This window comes from Tubulanus polymorphus, chromosome 6 (genome assembly GCF_964204645.1).
Source record: "Tubulanus polymorphus chromosome 6, tnTubPoly1.2, whole genome shotgun sequence".
Taxonomy (NCBI): Eukaryota; Metazoa; Nemertea; class Palaeonemertea; order Tubulaniformes; family Tubulanidae; genus Tubulanus; species Tubulanus polymorphus.
Genome location: NC_134030.1, coordinates 22060650 through 22081406, shown reverse-complemented (window position 1 = coordinate 22081406; position 20757 = coordinate 22060650). Strand labels below are relative to the sequence as shown.

The 20757-nt window shown below is 35.3% G+C and overlaps 2 protein-coding genes across 4 annotated transcripts; both read right to left on the bottom strand.

Moving 5' to 3' along the window:
• Window positions 1–262: 262 nt before the first annotated feature.
• On the bottom strand, window positions 263–9670 carry LOC141906965 (uncharacterized). Of its 3 annotated transcripts, XM_074796468.1 has the most exons (20): window positions 9577–9670; window positions 9454–9495; window positions 8289–8333; window positions 8081–8155; window positions 7728–7775; window positions 7409–7438; window positions 7280–7330; window positions 7137–7193; window positions 6646–6729; window positions 6200–6247; window positions 6074–6112; window positions 4717–4770; window positions 4591–4632; window positions 4452–4493; window positions 3710–3736; window positions 3604–3633; window positions 3262–3297; window positions 3040–3093; window positions 2598–2636; window positions 263–1383 (listed from the first exon to the last, which is right to left on the bottom strand). In XM_074796468.1, exons 4-20 carry the CDS (start codon window positions 8106–8108, stop codon window positions 1259–1261), a joined length of 834 nt encoding a protein of 277 aa, XP_074652569.1. In that variant the 5' UTR covers window positions 8109–8155; window positions 8289–8333; window positions 9454–9495; window positions 9577–9670; the 3' UTR covers window positions 263–1258. The 3 variants fall into 3 exon arrangements, with proteins under 3 accessions (XP_074652569.1, XP_074652568.1, XP_074652570.1); XM_074796467.1 differs by having other exon boundaries at window positions 7280–7438; XM_074796469.1 differs by lacking the exon at window positions 7409–7438 and having other exon boundaries at window positions 9577–9669.
• Window positions 9419–19970, bottom strand: LOC141907852 (uncharacterized). The gene is made up of 15 exons (XM_074797596.1): window positions 19930–19970; window positions 17595–17726; window positions 16116–16406; window positions 15683–16018; window positions 14567–14902; window positions 13422–13691; window positions 12625–12723; window positions 12491–12535; window positions 11902–11994; window positions 11743–11820; window positions 11637–11663; window positions 10533–10607; window positions 10411–10452; window positions 9577–9651; window positions 9419–9495 (listed from the first exon to the last, which is right to left on the bottom strand). Exons 2-15 carry the CDS (start codon window positions 17707–17709, stop codon window positions 9419–9421), a joined length of 1959 nt encoding a protein of 652 aa, XP_074653697.1. The 5' UTR covers window positions 17710–17726; window positions 19930–19970.
• Window positions 19971–20757: the final 787 nt, after the last annotated feature.

Here is a 20757-nt window from a genome sequence, read left to right as displayed (position 1 = left end):
CTGACCAGACACGCACTTACAAACTACTGGTGTATGGTCTAGTGGTTAGCGTGCTCGGCTGGCACGCTGAAGATTTTAGGTTCGAGTCCTATTCGGCTAGAGTTGGGGTTAACGGGAAGCTATTGGTAAGACTGGAGATGACCAAGAGTCAACTTCACCCGACCCGGGGTCGGATCTACTCCGGCTGCAGTTTATAGAAAAGAAATAAATGAATTTATTTATAAAGATAAATTCTTTTATTTAAGCGAATGAAATTAGCACGTTACATCGTTAGCAATTTCTAGCAAAAATACAGCACGAAGTTTTACCAGGAGTCCGCGTGTAGCTGATCTTATAAACCGCATCAATGGTTTCATAAAATGTCACGTTTTTACAAAATTTTTTTCAATTAAATGAAATAAAACTTATCACAGTTTTCCAATGATCAATGAAATCGATCAGTAATGCAGTAATTTATGGAATCAGTAACTTATCAAATCAAACAGTGATGCATTTTACAGTTTTTAACTTAAAACATAATATTTTATGTAAAACAGTAAACCAGTTACATTGTATCATAATACAGTTATACAGCGTAAGTTGGACTACAATGTAGGCCTAATATTCCCCAAGAACAACCGCTGATGATTTAGCAAAAAGCAATTTCGTTTACAATTTATTTTTGCTGGATTAAGTTACAACTACGGTACAATAAAATACTACATTCATTCAGTTACACTGTATTTCAGCTACACTATAGATCAGTTACACTGTATTTCATCTACTTCAGTTACACTGTATTTTAGTAAAAGCAGAACATATTTTTTATGATTAACTAATGTAATTACAATTAATTGTTTCAACAATAATTAATCAATGATCTACAGTAATTAAATAGCGCAGAAATTACATACAACCAAATAACAAAGATAAAGATTTCAATGATTTTATTAGAAACTGTGTTCATATCTTTTTCTTTTTCTTTTCGTATAAAATCTCAATGATTCGAGCCCAAAAAGAGATTAACAAACATCTTAATAATAGCGTGATACAAAACACAGTTCCACAGTTGTGAGTTACACCCAGTTCCACCCAGACCCTGCCACCACTAGAGACTGGCGGTTATAATCCTGTGTAGTAGTCTGAATACCAGTCGTTGTTACGGGTTCCCTACAACGTTTGATGATAAACTGTTCATTAAAGGTTAACTCCTGTTTCTTGCAATGCAACAACTGATTTTAGTGTCAAATCAACCCTTATGGGGAACGACGGCTAGGTACTAGACTCGTGTACCGATATGAACCCACTCACGATCACCACTCGATACGGTATCACTTGTGTGACTATCAACAGCAGCACTTTGACCATCACTAGCAGCAGTTTCTTTACTCTGACTAGGAGCTTCTATAAATAGATATATGTACAATATAAACCAAACACCAAATACAACTGCACACTCCCTAAATGTAGATACCCGTCAACTTTAACTTATATTCACAATAGTTTATCAGTGGCCCCTAGAGTTTACTCTGTTTTAGATGTGTTCAGCTTGTAACTGTTTTTATACAACTATATATAACCCGCTACAGTGTGTTTCATAAAATGCACAACCTCTTGACAATTCAACTAATTACGGCTTTACTGTTAACAGTGACAATGGTTGATAATACCTCAACTATTTCCACCCCTGATTCAGTTAGAATTAGCTTTGATTTTTTCTGGGTGTTCTATTAAGTCCAAAGTGTTTCTTACACCACATACATATTTATGAGATCTCCGACAAAGGAATGAACTGACGTTTAATGATCTACCGAAATCATAGATCGGTAGATCGATCAATGCCATGCGGGAAAGAGATCAGTTTAATCCAGATTTCGGTTTTTGATCATTGTACCTGTTTACCGATATGGAGTTGTCGGTTAGAAAATGCACTCGTGTGCGCTGAAGCGTTCATTTATAGGTGACCCGATTACTTCTTATTTTTAACAAACACTGATGAATATTATCACCGTAATTAGATTTCAATTCATATGACGATGAAGCCATGATAAGTTGATTTTACAGAGGTAACGCATTTTATGAAACACAAATAGTTTGTGTCACATCTTAACACTTAATTAGTTCATTTGTTCTGGGCTGTATAAATAATACCTAATAATTGTTGTTGTAACACTCAGTAACCCTGGAGATGACTATTATGATATTGTTTAAATGTTGAACGAATATTATCTAGGAAACTTTATAAGGAAACATTTCGCACTCTTTTTATTCTTAGTGAGTGATTTCATTATATATTATCAAACATTGTTGATGATACTGTTCAGTAGAGATTAGAACATTAAATACAAACAAGCTTATTGAATCAAGATCAGTTTAATCCAGATTTGATTCAGTTACTAATCTTTATCAAACAATTAACTTGTATCTCATGGAATACGATTTTAAATGTGGATTTCTCAAACTACATGAATTTCATCCTGGTGTCCCGCTAATCCAGATTAAACCGGTTTAATCATACTTCAGATTTCTCATCAACGAAAACGAAACTTAATTTCATCCCAAACTTAATTGTGATTTGATTATTAAATCAGAAAGTGATGACTGTATAATTTACTTACTCGACTCATCTACCAGGAAACCGAGCTTTTTTAATTCGCCTGAAAAATGAAATGAAATATTCTTGAAAAACTGATGCATCCAAACTATAAACAGCAATATCATTCACATGTAACATCAGATCAAACTCACATCAGAATTGTTATCACAATTACATGAATTCAATAAACCCGAATATTTCATGGGTGTTGATTCCTTTTCCAGTTGGAAATTAAGCAGATTACATCATACACTACAGTGACGTCAGAACATTTTAATGGTGATTGGTTGATGAAGGTGATTATCAAGAAAGAAACATTGCCGAAGAAGACTTTTAAAAAAGATTTTCATGTGGCCGCTCTTCCGTAGGAACCAGACATGTTACATTACTAATGTGGAAACATGAATTCATGAATATAGAATTATTGAGTCAGTGAGATGTTTATAGAAGTCAATATTGATTACCTTTATCCGTTATATCACGTATCTCATCCATCAACTCTCTTGATTTCCTCTTAACTGAAACAAATTAAATTACGTATAACATCATAAAACATTATCACGTATCTCAAAAATAAACTTTCTTTGACTTTTTTAATACTGAAACAGAAATCAAATTACGTATAACATCATAAAACATTATCAAAATCAATACATCAATTTCAGCACACATAATTTATGCATTACCTGCTGCTCGTGCACGTTTAGCAAATTCATTACGCTCTGAAAAAAACGTCATGATTTTTAGTGAATTGTTACTCAACTTCCCTCCCACTTGACTGACTGATGAGGCACCCACACAAGATACATGTATGAATATAGTCAAAGTCCTTTAAGCCACTTTTGGGACCAATGAAAAATATGACATCATAATGAATTTTGGCGATTTATAAATGGTATTTTCATTGAATTTGAGTTTGATTTTACAAATTTGTTCTCTGATAAATGTTCGTGTTAAGTGAACAGTGACAGTGACAAAAACGATGGCAGCGACCGTTATAATCAACTGTATATAACAATATTACATACCATAAGTTTCAGATGGTTTAACCGTGAAACCTGAAATTAGAATTATTTTTGTAAACATCAACACAAATTCATCACGAAATTGAGTATTTATTATCAGTCAATTTACCTTTCATTTTATCAGCTATCCACTGCACTGAAATAATAGAATAAAATTCTGAAGGGAAAGCAACTGAAAATTATCTCCTCTTTGTGGTCATCATCATGGGCCTAGTTTCATTTATAGGGCGGGTTCAAAGTTACCTTTTAAGGGGTCACCCAATTATTAGGTACGCATTTTGGGTAGGGAGGGGGTTAAACTCAAAAATCAAATTGTACAAAGGGGGTCTTATTAAATTGCATACTTTTGTGTACAAAAGGGGGAGGGTAAATAGTAATGCGTATTGTACGCACCTTAATGATTTTTAAAATTCAATTCTTCTCCGGATGAATTTTATCACGTGACTACATTTTCATCCACTCTTTTTCTACATAATAGACTCGATCTAACTATTATCAGCTTACTCGAGGATTTTTCTGAATTTTTTGCATACGTAATAGATGAATGATCCTCGTGGGGAAAATCCTCAACAATGGTGACAACCACCATAGCAACATTGAGAAACTTGTTAAATACTGACAATTTTCAAAAAGTTTCCAAGGCCAAGGAGTCGGTTTTATAGACTGGTATTATCTTTAACCCGGGGGCTAACTTGATTCATTTTCAATTAAGTTATCTCCCGGGTTAAAGATAATACCAGTCTATAAAACTGGGTCCAGGGGAATATTTTGCCCCCTAATCTATGAAATTCGGTCCAGGGTAGCAACCACATCAGGTCAAATTCATTTACAGAAATTAGAATTTTACAAACCTGCATATTCATAGCATGGTTTTTTGCCGTGTTGTGATTTTTCTGTAAAATATAAGTATATACATTTAAAAAAGCACCTTCAGCCAAACTGAACTCAATTCAATCACAGAATTCGAACTTTTGAAGAATATTTGATTACTTGAATTCTCGATAGCTTCATTCACTGCAGTCTCAACTGATCCTATAAATAATAATACAATACATACATATATTAATATTTGAGTTCTGGTTGTTAAAACAGGTTCTGATTTTATTGGAAACTTACTTCTAAATTCGGGAGTTTGAAAATATTCGCATTTTATCTCATCAACAATCTCTTCTACAATACAAATAGCAGAAAGGTTACATCTCATATTGTCACCAGGGGGCTGTACTGGGCTGAAGGACAAGACAGAAGGACAAGAAAACCTGTCGCATATTCCTTCTCTTTAGTTTTTGAATGATATTGAGGACTTTTTTAATGACCGTGGCAACCAAACTTTATCGTTTATAGCAAATCTGAACTCGGGGTGTGATCAGGGTATTGATGCTTTACTCAATTATTCATTATATGCGGATAACACGGTTATCCACGGAGGATGAGAGATCACTCCAGTTAAACTTTAAAGGCTTCATTTGAATACTGTGCCGTTAATGACCTCACTGTAAATGTCGATAAAACGAAAATATAAGTTTTTGTGCGAAGTAAAACTAGAATGAGGCAAATTCCGAAATGTATGTGAGTTAGAAATTACAAATGGAACATATTTTTCAGGGGACAATTTACCTAATCTCCATCTACCTAGAAATGAAAGAATGTGCCCAATTTGCAATGTTTTTGGGGATGAATTACATTTTCTCTTTGATTGTACCCTTCTTACTGAACTTCGCGAAACCATTCCGAATTTAGACACATTTAGAAACTTTTGAAACTTTTGCAACATAGGAAAAAATGCCACCGGTAAAAATGCCACTTTTGGTTTTGGTTGTATTTGGTTGTATTTTAGTAGCCCTAAGTTTCCATTTCTTTAAATTTCTTAAAACGTGGCTGATTTAATGTTGTATATTACCCCAAGCTTGCACTTATATTAACTATTTTACCTTAATTCCCCTGGAATTTTTCCTACATTGTGAAGCCTAGAATTCTGATTAATTTTTGAGTTAAAACGATTTCGTGTGAACAAACTTAACCTAGTTCAATTCTCTACAAAATATTTTGAATTTGTATTTTAAAGATTATTGCTAAGAGTCTCTGGCTATTATTTATTTAGAAGATTTTAGATGACTGTGGTTTGTCGTATATCTGGACACAACAATTCATGGTAAACTCTAGATCATCTATAAAACACCGTATACTCCGTGACCGGCACGTGCAAGGGACAATTTTAGGCTAAATAATAATCTGTTATGCATTAATTTTCTATTCTAATGCGTAATAACAATGATTTTTCAAACCTTTCGAAATTCCTTAAGAAAGTTTATATACTCAGGCAACCTTAACTTATTATGTAATCCACATACATGTATCAATGTTTGTTCTATGTTATATTGTTTCCCGCCATTTATGCTTGTATATCGATTTTTGTCATAAAAGTTTATAACTTTGGCAATAAATACATATATATATATATATTAAAACCTACGTTTTATGTTGAATATTCCTCGTTCACATAATTCAGCATCTACAGTAAAAATAAACACAATCAATTATTCAATGATTCCACAACAAACTCCACAGTATTTTTACTGAAATGATTTATGGAACCTACCGGACATTTTAGCAAACAAATCAACAATAGATTCAACTGCTGAAGCAACTGAAAATATAGAAATTCATTACAACCGTTTACTGGGGATTTGAATCTTACAAAAAAAAACTACAATATCATCAATGGTTTGAGCTTCCGGTAAAAGCTGAATGTGATTCACACAGAGCAGTTGCTCTTTTGTCGCTCGCTTCATTTTGCAAATCGATAAATACAGATAAATCCTAAACATTAGCGACACAGTGAATCACTGAACCCTGGTCACTACAAGACTAATCATTACTAATAGGTATCTAAATAAAACTTGACAAATTCGGAAGTCCTTTTTTCAAAAAGTTAGCAATTTTCGCCAGTAAGTCCTGTAAACACTTTACGAGACTCTCTGGTAACTCAGTGTCGTCAACTACATGTGAAAATTTAACTCTGATCGAATTCATAGTTTTACTGACCATCTCTGATGAACTGTTTCTCTTTGTTTGTCAGGGGTCTTTTCTCTTCATTAGATTGCGTCATAAAACTTACATGAACTTCATCTGAAACAAAGAATTAGATTTGAAATTGGTTCAACACTCATGCTGTATCATTACCCATAGTTTGTATCACATCTTATTTCTTAAATAACAAATGTGAATTTGATTATTTTGTTGTAACTTGAATAATTCTGATGCTATAGTCTAATATATTCAAGATGAAATTTCCATCTCAAATTTTGATGCATCCAATTTGGCAAAATTGGTACGAATTTAGGCAAAAATGGCATTAGATTAACTTTCCATTTCACGAAATAACACAGTGAATTATTACAAATTCTAAACTGGTCGCTTGTATCAGGTTTATAGATTTTTGCCAAAACGCTACCAAGCGGCCATCTTGAATAGAATTCGTCACATTTCTATCTGCAAAGCTGAATATTTCATTTGAACAGTAAATAATCATGTACCTTCATCTCTATTGTAATCAGCGCCATCTATTGACCTCTTCTTGTTCAGTAATGTATCTGTAATACATTTACAAAATGAGTTGACAGTAGAATAATAATCAATAAACTCATTACATCAATAACTGTATTCAATCAAATCTTACCGATCTCATTTGATAGTTTTGTTTTTAAATCGTTTATTCTCGCGTATTTTCCTGTCAATAAACAATAACAAACACTTCTGATGGTTAGAGTTGAAGAGAGTTGATACAATACCGAGATTTTGTACTTACTTAGAATTTCATTCACCAAATCTAACAAACCTGGAAATGTATGAAAACTGACCAAACTCTACTTAAACTTAAAACACATCGCAGGTAAACTCACATGCACATGTTCACATGTACATGCATGTATTACTCATATGTATACGTAATAATAACATGAACATGTAAATATAACTCACACGTGCATGTCAACTGAACTCACATGTGCATGTAAATATAACTCACACGTGCATGTCAACTGAACTCACATGTGCATGTTCACATAACACCCATGTGCATGTACATAACTAACTAACACTTTAACTATAGGTAAACGATTACTTACTTTCATCATGTGATAACTGTCCAAACAGGAATTCTCTGATAGCTATTGCTGAAATGAAATATAAAAAGCATTTTTTTCAATAATCAAAAAAATTGTGCATCAAACAGGTTGAATTACTGTTGGGTGAAGATAGGAGGCCCGGGGAAGTGTTATATTCCGGTACAGTATTGTATGCAGGACCCGGTTTTATAGACTGGTATTATCTTTAACCCGGGGGCTAACTTAATTGAAAATTAATTAAACTAACCCCGGGTTTAAAGTTAATACCAGTCTATAAACCCGGCCCCGGGTTGCAACAAACCATTCAGCCGGTTTGACACTTACCCTGGCAACTGAGTCATCACTCCTCTTACCTTGTTTATCCTTATCTCTCGTTATCATCCAATCATTCTCAGTTCCGTAAACATCGACAATTATTCTATCAATTTCTAGAAAGAAAAATTGACGATAAATCAATTTTTTAAATGAATTCATCGACGTTAACAAACAAGTAGTTGATTCATCGATGAATCATCTGAGTTTATATTGTTTTATTGAAATTAGAATAAATATCTAACATACCTGGATTAAATGACCTTTCAATGACCTCAAAGTCTCCAGTTTTAACTGTTAAAAAAACAACACAGATATTAGCTACATGAAAAAAAAGACGACATCTAAAAATGTTTCTCGCGTATAGTTTATTGTCAATGGTAATCCATTATTACAAATGTGCTTCACAGATAGAAATAATTGTGAGTTAATTGCATTAAACACCTAACCAAAACAAACAATAAAACATAACATGCTGGTTTGTTCCACATATGAGTCGGTAAATTGTGCAAAAAGTGCTGATTTTTTTCAAACAGGGGTGGATCCCTAGCTGCCAGAAAGGAAAAGAGGGTTTCACCTCACATGGGAAGGTCCCTTCTTATTTGCGTTTGGTGGCCCGCTTGCGCCGCATTCACGAAGTGAAAAAATAATTGTTACATAGTCATTCACAGTTAAATGATTTAGCTACACTTTTTGAAACTTTGAAACATATTATCAGATCATGATCAGTACAGGGAATGACAAGCCTATATTTTGGGCACTTGGTAAAAAAGGAGAGGGTCGTTTTAACCGCCCTGCCAAGTAACAATAGCCGCCAGTCTTGATTCCAACTATTCATTTTCAGAACTGTTGATACATCTAGGGTAGATACATGTATAAACCAAACATCAAGAAAAATAGATTAAAGCATCTATTAAAATGTCTCTAGAAAAACCTCCAAAATGTACAAATAGTACTGATTTTTGAAAACGAAAATCGAAAATTAGTCATCTTGATTTCGATCAAGCCAATGTCTTTTTACGGAGCATGTTGTTTTGTCCACTTCAGACCTCGAGACAAATGAGCCAAATGTCTTTGAAATTTCCCATAGACTTCGAAAATGTGCATGAGGTGCTGATTTCTTTTAAGAACAATGGTCGCTAGGCATGCACCAGTAAGACTGCAGATGCGTGTCTAGGGTTAATACAGATATAAACGAAATATCAACATAATTGATCAAACAATTCTCAAGAAATCTTCAAGAAATTACGTTGTTAACCATAAACTTAAATTGATAATTACAGATTTGATAATGAAGCAAAATCAGTTGTATATCTTTCAGATGATTAGTGGATGATTTCTGAAACTATGAACTGTATTCATGCAAGATATTCTACATGTTATAGAAATAAAGGGTTAATAATTCTATAAATACCCGGCTGCAGTTGGTCACGTGTTTTCACCCAATTCTCATGATCTACAAAGAGAAAACAACACCTAAACATTATCAAACCGATATCTGAGAATATGCGCAGTAAATCATGTGAGAGAATCTTACCTTTTTCATACCAGGTTTCACTTGTCCAACGCAACAATTCAATCACATCTTTAGATTTCGGAACCAAACGCGGTACTGTAAATTAGAAAACAGAAATACTGTTTGTCCTACATGATGCACGTTCACCTGACAAATCAACCCAATAAAGAAACAATGTGATTTGGATATTGTTGGAGCCACCCACTAAAGACAGTCATACTAATGCTAATGCTAATGGATACTAATGCTATGAGATAATTGAACCAATGATACTGCGTAACTTTCTTGAGTTTAAACCGGTACTATTTCGGAATCACGGATTTACAGAATTTCTTCTAGTTCGCAATAAATGGTAACTGGGACAAGGAACCGGACGCAAGTTTTCATTACCGATAACTGGTAGGCATATGTGATAATTTATCACTATCGTCACCGAACAACGTAACGATACTTCCCAACGAGAAAATGCAGAACCTACGTAGGCAAGTAATCAAGAACTGTATCTGGCTCGGATCCCTCCAGCTGTGTACACTATTTTTAGATTTCTAGCATTCTGTATATTATGATAATCTACGATCGCAACATTTTGATTGACAATGAACTAAATATTTTGTAATAGGGCTAATGTGCACCATGATGGCTTACATTCAAGACCAGTTTAAGACAGTTTTAGTTCTGTGGCCAATATGTCTAGTTGAGCTTAAACCAGTCTAAGCTCATTTTGGTCCAATAGCAAATCTAACAACTTAAGACCAGTAGAATAGTTTACGACAACTTACATTAGGGCATCAGGTACTGTATTCATGCAAGAATATAGAAAGTATAGAAATAAAGGGTTAATAATTCTATAAATACCCGGCTGCAGTTGGTCACGTGTTTTCACCCAATTCTCATGATCTACAAAGAGAAAACAACACCTAAAATTATCAAACCGATATCTGAGAATATGCGCAGTAAATCATGTGAGAGAATCTTACCTTTTTCATACCAGGTTTCACTTGTCCAACGCAACAATTCAATCGCATCTTTAGATTTCGGAACCAAACACGTGACTGTAAATTAGAGAACAGAAATACTGTTCGTCTACATGATGCACATTCACCTGACAAATCAACCCAATAAATAAACAGTGTGATTTGGATATTGTTGGAGCCACTAAAGATAGTCATGGATACTAATGCTATGAGATAATTGAACCAATGATACTGCGTAACTTTCTCGAGTTTAAACCGGTACTATATCGGAATCACGGATTTACGGAATTTCTTCTAGTTCGCAATAAATGGTAACTGGGACAAGGCACCGGACGCAAGTTTTCATTACCGATACCCGGTAGGCATATGTGATAATTTATTACTATCGTCACCCAACAACGTAACGATACTTCCCAACGAGAAAAATGCAGAACCTACGTAGGCAAGTAATCTTAACCTATCAACGTTGATTTGTGACCCCGCAGTGACTTGTATCGAGCCTGTACCCAAGACACTGCATCTACGAGTAATTCATTCGCTACTGATTAGCCATTAGATAATCTAATTAATGCTGCCTGCGTAATAGATATAAAAACGACGGTTTATTTAGGCCGCACTGATTCAGATCTGAAAGTGATCGATGTCAGACGAAAATAAATAAACATTACGCATATTCTGGCTTTAGATTTTTAATGCGTCTCGTGCACCTAAATTCTGGTCTGAATAATGCGCGTATTGTGTCTAGAAAATTGATTGAAAGTTGAATGATGCTAAACATTGTAAAATGGTTACTTTTTCAAACACCGTTATTTGTGAAGAGAACGATGTTACATAGTAGCTTCTCCGCGTTAATTCCTATGGGTACGAGGCGGCGGTTTATATCAAAATGATTTTTAATGAACCGGTGAATGTTTGGTCGTAGCACATTTCACGTTTGCAGCCATCTGAAACTACGACCCAACCCGTGCTGAATCCCAGAAATGATAACATTCTGTTCTTCTAAGTTCCAAACATTCTTGAATTCGTGAATATCCAATGACAATAACAGTTAATTTTGCAGGATTAATCATCAATGTTTTCAATGTTAATAAAACTTTCAGTAATTACATCTAGACGGCTCACTTCTCAACAGCACTGCAAATAGAAAATAATACAACAGTTTATTCTACAGTTACTGACTATTAATCTTTATCAGTTTATATATAGAACTCACAGCAACAACAATGACACAGTTCATCTGAGGAGTCATCCTTATTATCAGGTTCATCGGCAGCAGGTAATTTGCAAGTCACTAAAAACAAACAAACAAATTATTCTAATTTGCGATAATCCTTTCTACGATTCTACGATGGTATTTTTCTATGACACTTACAGCAACAACATACACATAGTTTATCGTCCGACGAGTCCTCGGTGCGACAATTACAAATCATTAGTTCACGGCTTATACTATTGAAATTCAGTGCTGAAAACAAAAAAAAACAATACAATCATTTTTTGAATCGTCATCTTTTGTCAAACGCAAGCACACAAAATTGTGTTGTTTCTTTAAGCCCATGTATGCAATTTTAAGCATAATCTAGAAGTGTGACTGATTTCAGACCTCATGAACTCTCAGTTATCGAGACCGGTTTTGTCAGGGGAAAATCTACGATTGCAGATAACATCATTTTATTGTGTGTTTCAACTAAATGTTTTGTAATGTGCACAGTGATGGCTAACATTCAAGGCCAGTTTAAGACAGTTTTAGTTTTGTAGCCGAACTAACAACTTAAGACCAGATTAATAGTTTACGAACACTTTTTGAATGATACTGCGCAACTAGGGTCCCGAGATTAAAAATGTGGACAGATAATTGAGGATCAACTGTATCTGGTTATCTTAGGGCTCTAGAATACATTCGGCCTTATGCACTATTTTCAATTTCTAGCATTCTTTATTTGAATTATTACATAACTTACAATTTCCACATCTACACAGTTCATCATCAGGTTTTCTGCACCGCACTGTCAATGAGAAATAACACAGTATTCTGATTCTGCAGTTTGTTTATCATAGTTTTTCAGATTAAATGATGGTTTTATGTAAAACTTACAGCAACCACAAAGACACAGTATAAACAGTATTATCAGAATCAGTAATATCAGTATACTGATTACAGCAAACACTATTCCCCCAGTCCCTTCTTCTGGAACTGAAATTTAAACAAATCGGTGATGCGATTGAATAGAATTATATAAAGCTAGAAATAGTTCCATTGTAACTATTGATAAAAACAACAGCAATTGAATTGAATAATTAAATAGGTCAAGCAAAAAGTAACTGCTTCTTAACTTTCAAAGCTCAAATTTTCTCTAAATGAAGTATATAAGTTGTTTTTGAAATGGGAGAAAATTAATTGTTCCTTGATTGGGTCAAGCAGCCTCAAGATAGAAAGTTAAAGATGCTAAATCATTACGAAATATTTGAATGTGATATATTCACAAAAAATACATTCAGTTCGGACGACACAGAGAATTACGTCATCGCGCACGGATTTCCCATAAGACTCATCCGCTGTACTGACTAATCTAATTGAGTTACAGGTTAGGTAAAATACTGGTGGCTGATTCGAATACGAATTGTGACGACTCAAATGAATGACGACTTACACCTAGTAAAATGAGACCCAATGATAGAGACAACTCCAGTAATGTGACGACATACGACTTAGTAAATTGAGACTATGAAATATATTAATAGGTTATTTTGTGACAATTTATCAAAATAACGACTTTCGTAAGTAAATTTTTTGATTGTGTAGAAATGATTTCGAGTTAAGAGATGATGGCCTCGAGTTTTATAATGTCATGGAATTAAATCATTTTACAAAGTTGTGACCCGGAATCTTACCTGGTTCATCAGTTGGACCGGCGTGATGATAACCAGTGACATTAATGACCCTTTCATTAATACCGTCAGCCAAACACTGCCCTCTATAGTCAGTTGTGGTACTATTTACGATAGGTATCGTTATATTCCACTGATAGTTTGATAGTTTTTGAACGACAGCTGGAGGGTCACATGTAACTTGTTGAGTCAATGGGTAACTATTAACTGTTACAATATACGCTGCATTTGTTTTATTTTTACTGGATTTCTTGCAAACTGGTGCAGCAAAATCTGATTGAAAAACAAACAAAACATTAGTAAAAGTTATATCTGACCTAGCACAGTTCTTAAGCCCTGTCATAGTAGACCCATCTTCTCTCAGTAGGGATTTGAACCTGATGACATCGTGAGACTCTGCCACGTTCCTCCCTCGCAGGGATTTGAACCTGATGACGTCGTGAGACTCTGCCACGTCCCTCCCTCGCAGGGATTTGAACCTGATGACGTCGTGAGACTCTGCCACGTTCCTCCCTCGCAGGGATTTGAACCTGATGACATCGTGAGACTCTGCCACGTTCCTCCCTCGCAGGGATTCGAACCTGATGACATCGTGAGACTCTGCCACGTTCCTCCCTCGCAGGGATTCGAACCTGATGACATCGTGAGACTCTGCCACGTTCCTCCCTCGCAGGGATTTGAACCTGATGACATCGTGAGACTCGGCCACGTTCCTCCCTCGCAGGGATTTGAACCTGATGACGTCGTGAGACTCTGCCACGTTCCTCCCTCGGCAGGGATTCGAACCTGATGACATCGTGAGACTCTGCCATGTTCCTCCCTCGGCAGGGATTCGAACCTGATGACATTGTGAGACTCTGCCACGTTCCTCCCTCGGCAGGGATTCGAACCTGATGACATCGTGAGACTCTGCCATGTTCCTCCCTCGGCAGGGATTCGAACCTGATGACATTGTGAGACTCTTCCACGTTCCTCCCTCGGCAGGGATTCGAACCTGATGACATCGCGAGACTCTGTCATGTTCCTGCTTAGCATGGTTACATTGTGACATGCTATATGTGTGGATAGGTCTGCACTACCACTGGGGTCTGTATTGTTGCAGGGAAAATTATTTATTTCTCGAATTCGAAAAAGAAACTGTTACTTACAATGAACAATGATTTGATTAAATTGCTGAGGTTCTGGAAACGTAAGGTTCTCCTTTACAGCACATCGAAATGACGTTCCATTGTGCAGTTTGAAATCAGCTTTGAACTTGTACGTCGTGTCAAAACCTTTTAAACCCATTTTGAGAGGTACTTTACGAGGTTGTGGATCAGGAATCGGCTGCCATCGTTCAGAACCTCTTCTCTTCTGTTGGTATATCACTGTAGGATCGGGTCTTCCTATCACTGTTCTACAAGTATATTCTACAACTTCTCCTTCAGTTCTAATGTCAGGTTCTCCGGTGAAAGTATCTGGTGTTTCAATTTCATCGGGAAAATCTGAAAGATAAAGATGCAAATATACTTTGGATGATATCAAGTTTATCCACTTCAATTTCACTGATCGGTGCAAAATCGAGAAAACGTCCGTCCATAAAACATGGTAAAATATTACTTGCGCTCCGAGGAATGTGTGTTTATCAAGGGCGTCGAAATTTGAATCGACGGAAATGTAACGGTGTAACTCCCGACATAATTATATTGTAATATAGTTTATTTGTTTTTGCAACAATACATATCAACGATAGGTGGCGTATCTATCGCACTCATGAAAAGAATCCTTTGTTCGGGTGAGTTGTGCGTGATCCTATTGTCCCGGTCCAAGAAGCTTTGTCCCATATTACAAATTAAAAATCCCTGATATAGCCACGAGAATACCCGAAGACGACAATTGTTACAGAAACGAACTTTTTATGTCAACATTTTTACCAATTTCGCTGCAATTTTTCCATGTGGGCTCAAAATCTTAAGCCTAGGCCCTAATCATAGAAGGTGAAATCGTTTTCTAGTAGGTTCGATTTCAAAAGCAAATTCATGCACAATCATATTCTAGTCCTTTTAATGTTATTATTAACAATTCGCTTCGGTACTCGTAATACCTTCTTGGAACCAAATATTAAAACGAAAGAATTTCATCGGCATGATCACCAGTCGTTATGAAATAGTAACTCTTAAATCTCAAACTATGGGCAGTTACCAATAGAATAAATGATGTAACATGCATTATTGTCACTCTGATATCGTATGAAAATTCTCTTATGAAAATATTCTCCAACTTACACGTAACGTTCATTGGAGTTTGATGTAGTATTTGTTCTTGAAGTGTTACTTTCGGTAACTCGATCCCATTATACTTCCATAACCGACATTGAATCAATATTGCGTACAGCATTAAATTAAACCGCATCTGATTCTTGTTGATAACTCCATCTTTCACCGGAGTATTTACGCCTTGATCGGGAATCTGATCAATATCCGTTGAACCTTCAGTAAATCCATCAGCATACCATTTTACTTTGATGATTGGATTACCAATCTTACTAGTGGCTTTACAAGTACAAGTTAGTGATGGTTGGAATTCATGCAGTTTACACGGGTTTTCATTTATCTTTATACCTGAAATAAAAGTTATATGCACGAAAAAATATAACATGTGCACAGGAAACTTTTTTTCTATTTTCCCAGCATTATTTGATAAGTGATGCATACTCACTGATTACATCTGATTGGTAGATTTGACTTTCTTTAATTCCGGCTGAATTAATGGCCACACATTTATACATTTTACGAGCATCGGGCTGAAAAACCCAAACTGGTGCTGATTCTGAAGGTAATGCAATCCAGATCCCTTCTGGTCCATTATTCACTTGTAGCTGGAATGCTACACCAGTCGCTGCAGAGCTGCTCTGTTTACAGGTAATACTAACAGTTTTACCTTCCTGCGACAGTAACATAGGTGTACCCGGTAATACATTCACACTGTCCAGTACAACTCCATCAGGTGCTGAAATATCAAATACACAATATACGTAATATTCTTGTACCCGGTAATACATTCACACTGTCCAGTACAACTCCATCAGGTGCTGAAATATCAAATATACATTATATGCCATGAGTCACTGAACAAACGTATTCGTGCGGTGTCCCTGTCCCAATCAAACCAAACGACACGTTAAGAAATCAGCTCTGATAATTGAACATCTGGAAAATTGCCACAATTCGAATATCGATTTTCCCCCACAACTTATTGATCTCAAAATTTCTCGCTTCACCTGTCTCCGCATTATATTAATTTTCCCTTCTAGCCTGCCCTCTTTGTTTCCCCTCACTCTCTCAGTCAATCACTCTCTGATTAACCTTGTTATGTTTTTGCCATTGTTTGATTACCCTCAGGTTTACCTCCTCGTTTTAGTTTCGGGTTTTGTGTTTTATTTACCTCCTCGTTTTACTCCTAGTTTGCTGTTTGCTGTTGCTTAACTCTTTCTACTATTGTTTCCTTGTCTATGTTTTGAATAACTTTACAGTAACTCTGTATTTAACTTCGATCACTCATTCTTCAGTTCATTTTCTGTATAAATATCTTGTTAAATATATCTCGTGTATCGGTACGCCTGATGATTGGCTCATAGTTGTGTTTAGCCGAAACGTTGCTCGAAATATATTCTCGTTTACAATGAATTCTGAATTCTGATTTCAATTTCTTTCGCTGATTTTATTGTGGGATTTCTACCAATCTGTAGTTCAATTTTAAGTTCAATCGTTGCGCGGGTTTACTTTCTACACTTCTAGTAAAAATTCTAAAAGTTTTACGCGAACGTGGTTAAATAAGGAGTGGACCCTTCTTTTTCAACTACGGTTTCTACAACCCAGGTTTTGCGGAAAACTCAGCATCGTGTTGCGAGCGTAGTGGAGACGCATAACCCGGGTATAAGAATCAAGTGCAGATGGAGTTTTAGAAGATAAAATACAATTATTGAATAGTTAAAATGTTTAAGGTAAAATATAAAACACTTGAGAGATTGTGGGTTTTCATTCGAGGTAAATGTATCAGTTCAAGTGGACTATTCAGCTACTATCATTTTGTCCCAGATATTTCAAATACAAGTTTCCAAAGTCTGGTGATAAGTTTTATCTTATGTAATACATTTTCCATATATACTCTATGATATGTTCTTTCACGTTGTCTTACCGGTATTTCTCTTGACTCTAAACGCTTGTGGGCTGTTGTTGTACGCCATGAGATTCAACAGTATAATCACGTAGATCACTAAACACTTCTGCGGATTCCTCCATAGATTCCTCATCTTGATTCATTCATTACCTGGATATAAAGACACAAACCTCAGATCATCGTCACATACAGAAAACAGTTAAACACATCTTACAACAACGCTCTTCCACAGGGAACCTCTTGTCGACAAGCATTTTTATGAAATTCTATAGACGAGGTGTTCAATTGTTAAGATGTAAATATCTCTACCGGTATGCAAAAAGAATAGGAAATTAATGGTGTTCAAAAATTAAAAGTGTTCAATGTTTTACCGCAGACAGATATACATCAAGTCTAGGAGACTAGTAGGTCAGGGTCCGATTCACAAAAAAGTGAAGAAAACTTGATGAGGTGAGGACTTAAGTTTTTAATGAGGACAGTAATTCAAACTCATAATGGATTTCAAATATAACCGTCTGGAGTAAACCAAACTCTGGTGTGTAGTGAGTCTAGGAAAAAGTGAGTTTTTCCTTAATGAAAAAAAAAACGGTTTATCAGAAAAGTAAAACTATTCTATCAAACTAAACCATTCTAAGTGAACCCATTCTGATATGCACTTAAAAGTCTAACAAACTTATACATGATCGATTTTTAAATTCACATGTTCAAGAAAATATCTGAAAATTTGAAAGTATCGTCTTGCGCGTTATAGCTCATTCGAATTCAGAATTGGTTCCTATTTGTTACCGGTAGATAATCGATCGAACGCTCATACAGAAGTGAAAGACTGTGCCCCGCCTGTAACGTAGTCAGAGAGGAGATGACCTGCATTTCATTAATGTTATATGATATGCGTGATAATTCCATCCATTTAAGTATGTCCAGAAACTCTGAAATATTAACGAATCCTAACCCACAAATAGCTCAATTTATCGAGTTAGGTTTAAGTTTATAAAAATCCCTCCAGTAAATTGTGTATATGTATATACGTGTGGTATATTTTGCTGTATATAATTCAATCTCTGTACTTGCTTTGTCTGTAAATTGTTTTACTGAAAAATTGGATCTTAACTTTGTTATAGAATTATTTTCCCATTTGCTTCGTCTGAAAGTATATATGTATAAAATTCTGTTTATGTTTTGTAAATTTTTATATTTCATATTTTGTATTCAATCTTGCCTCCATGTACCATTCTTATGGTTGGAGTGAAATAAATATCTTATCTTGGTATAATTGATTCGATTCTGAAAGGATCTTCAGTCTTGGCAGAGCCGGCAAGCGACTGATTGGGGGTTTGCGATATGATGGCCGAATTAATTCTAGGAATAAGATCGTATTTCTTTAACTACCTAGGAATCGAAATTACGTTTCGGTTTAGTAGTTCTCATTTTAGAATCGTCGCGGAAGTTGAGAACTACGAAGACGAAACGTCAATTCGATTCCTAGGCGACGAATGAGTTAACGAACTATTCCTAGTATAAATTCGACCAGCATTTCAATTTCATTTGTATTTTTGGTAACGTCCAAGTGATGGATAGTCACTGCATACAAGACATGTGTACATCAAAACCAGGAGTCTCGCTCAGGGTCCAATATTACAAAACAGAGTAAAAATAACTTGAATCTCTCAAGTTCAGCTGCTATGATTGGTTACTTCAAGTTTGTAATGAGGACAACAATTCATATTTAACTGTCTAAAGCTTAAAACTTTTCATGAAACGAAACCCAGATGTGAAAAGAGGAGGAAATGATTTTTACCTTAATGAAATAAAAACAAAGTGAAACTACTCTAAATATCCATAAACAAAGCAACTAATCCTCGATTCTGATGCATTTAAAAAGTCAAAAAATCTGATCGATCAATTGTTAACTTCACATAAGATGTTCTATCAGCCCGAAGAAAATATGTGGAAAAATGGAAGTATCCACTAAAATATAATCCTTAGAGGGTGAATAATAGAACTATGAAAATGTATTGAGTCAACGATAAACGCTGTGCATGAATAGAATATGAGTCAATATAAATGATAACACCTGGTAAAACACATCGGTCGGTTCATCTACATATCATTGGTTGGTAAATATCGAGGCACGAAGTGATTGGTTGGTAAATATCGAGGCACGAAATGATCTGTGAACCGTCTGATTAAATGAAAAAATGTGTAATTGCAAACCAGAGACTAAAACATGGGTTTAAAGTGAGACAAAGTGAAAGTAACTGAAATGAACATATTGATAAAATGTTAAGATCATTAGAATGTGCTTGATCTAATAATGGATGAATAGAATATGAGTCGATATAAATGATAACACCTCTAGTCAAACCTGTCTCCAAGAAGGTCATTTGGCAATAGAGCTTTGAAGTTCACTGTCCCAACAATGTGGAATGTTTGACCGTCCAGTATTCCGGAATCCTCATCCGTCGATACTTCTGAATGAAATCTTAAAACACATCTATTTTAGGAAAGCTTTTACCATCGTGTAATGTATCTTGTTTGACCGAAGTAGTAAAAGAGGAAAAAAGAAAAGAAATCATCAAGAAAAGAATAAGACTGACGGATTTTATACCATATTTTATATATCTTTTTAGGGGAATCAGGATTGGATCATTTTCTGGGGGCATCTAGAGTAAATCAAGTACAAAATGAATGACAAAGACTTTCTACTATATTTGTTACATTCCTTATCCATGTTGTGAAAATATTTTCTTGGCAAAAGAGATAAGGGGAGGCTTCGGCCTTACTTGGATCCGCCCCTGAAGATGATTGACAAGTCAATTTGGCACTTAAAACTCCTCATAAGAGTCTACGAACTATAGGCCATTGGTAGCTGAATATCATAAAATATATACTGCCCTGTAAACTGAAGCATTCTCCATGTGGATTTTGCTAAAAGTGGAATTTGAATGATTGTTGAAGTGAATTGATGTTTCTTAGTCTAATCTACAAATGCCGTGTATATCAAAAACTTAAAACTTAGGCTAGTGAATCATACCTAATTGTTTCTCCTAGTCGACCCGAACATTTTTGTGAACTAGAATAAGATATGTAGTCAGTTCATTACTAAAACTGTCGGGTCTGTTATTTTTAGAAAGAAATAATGTATGCATGCAGCTGATTCAACTTTTGAGCTCAGCAGATT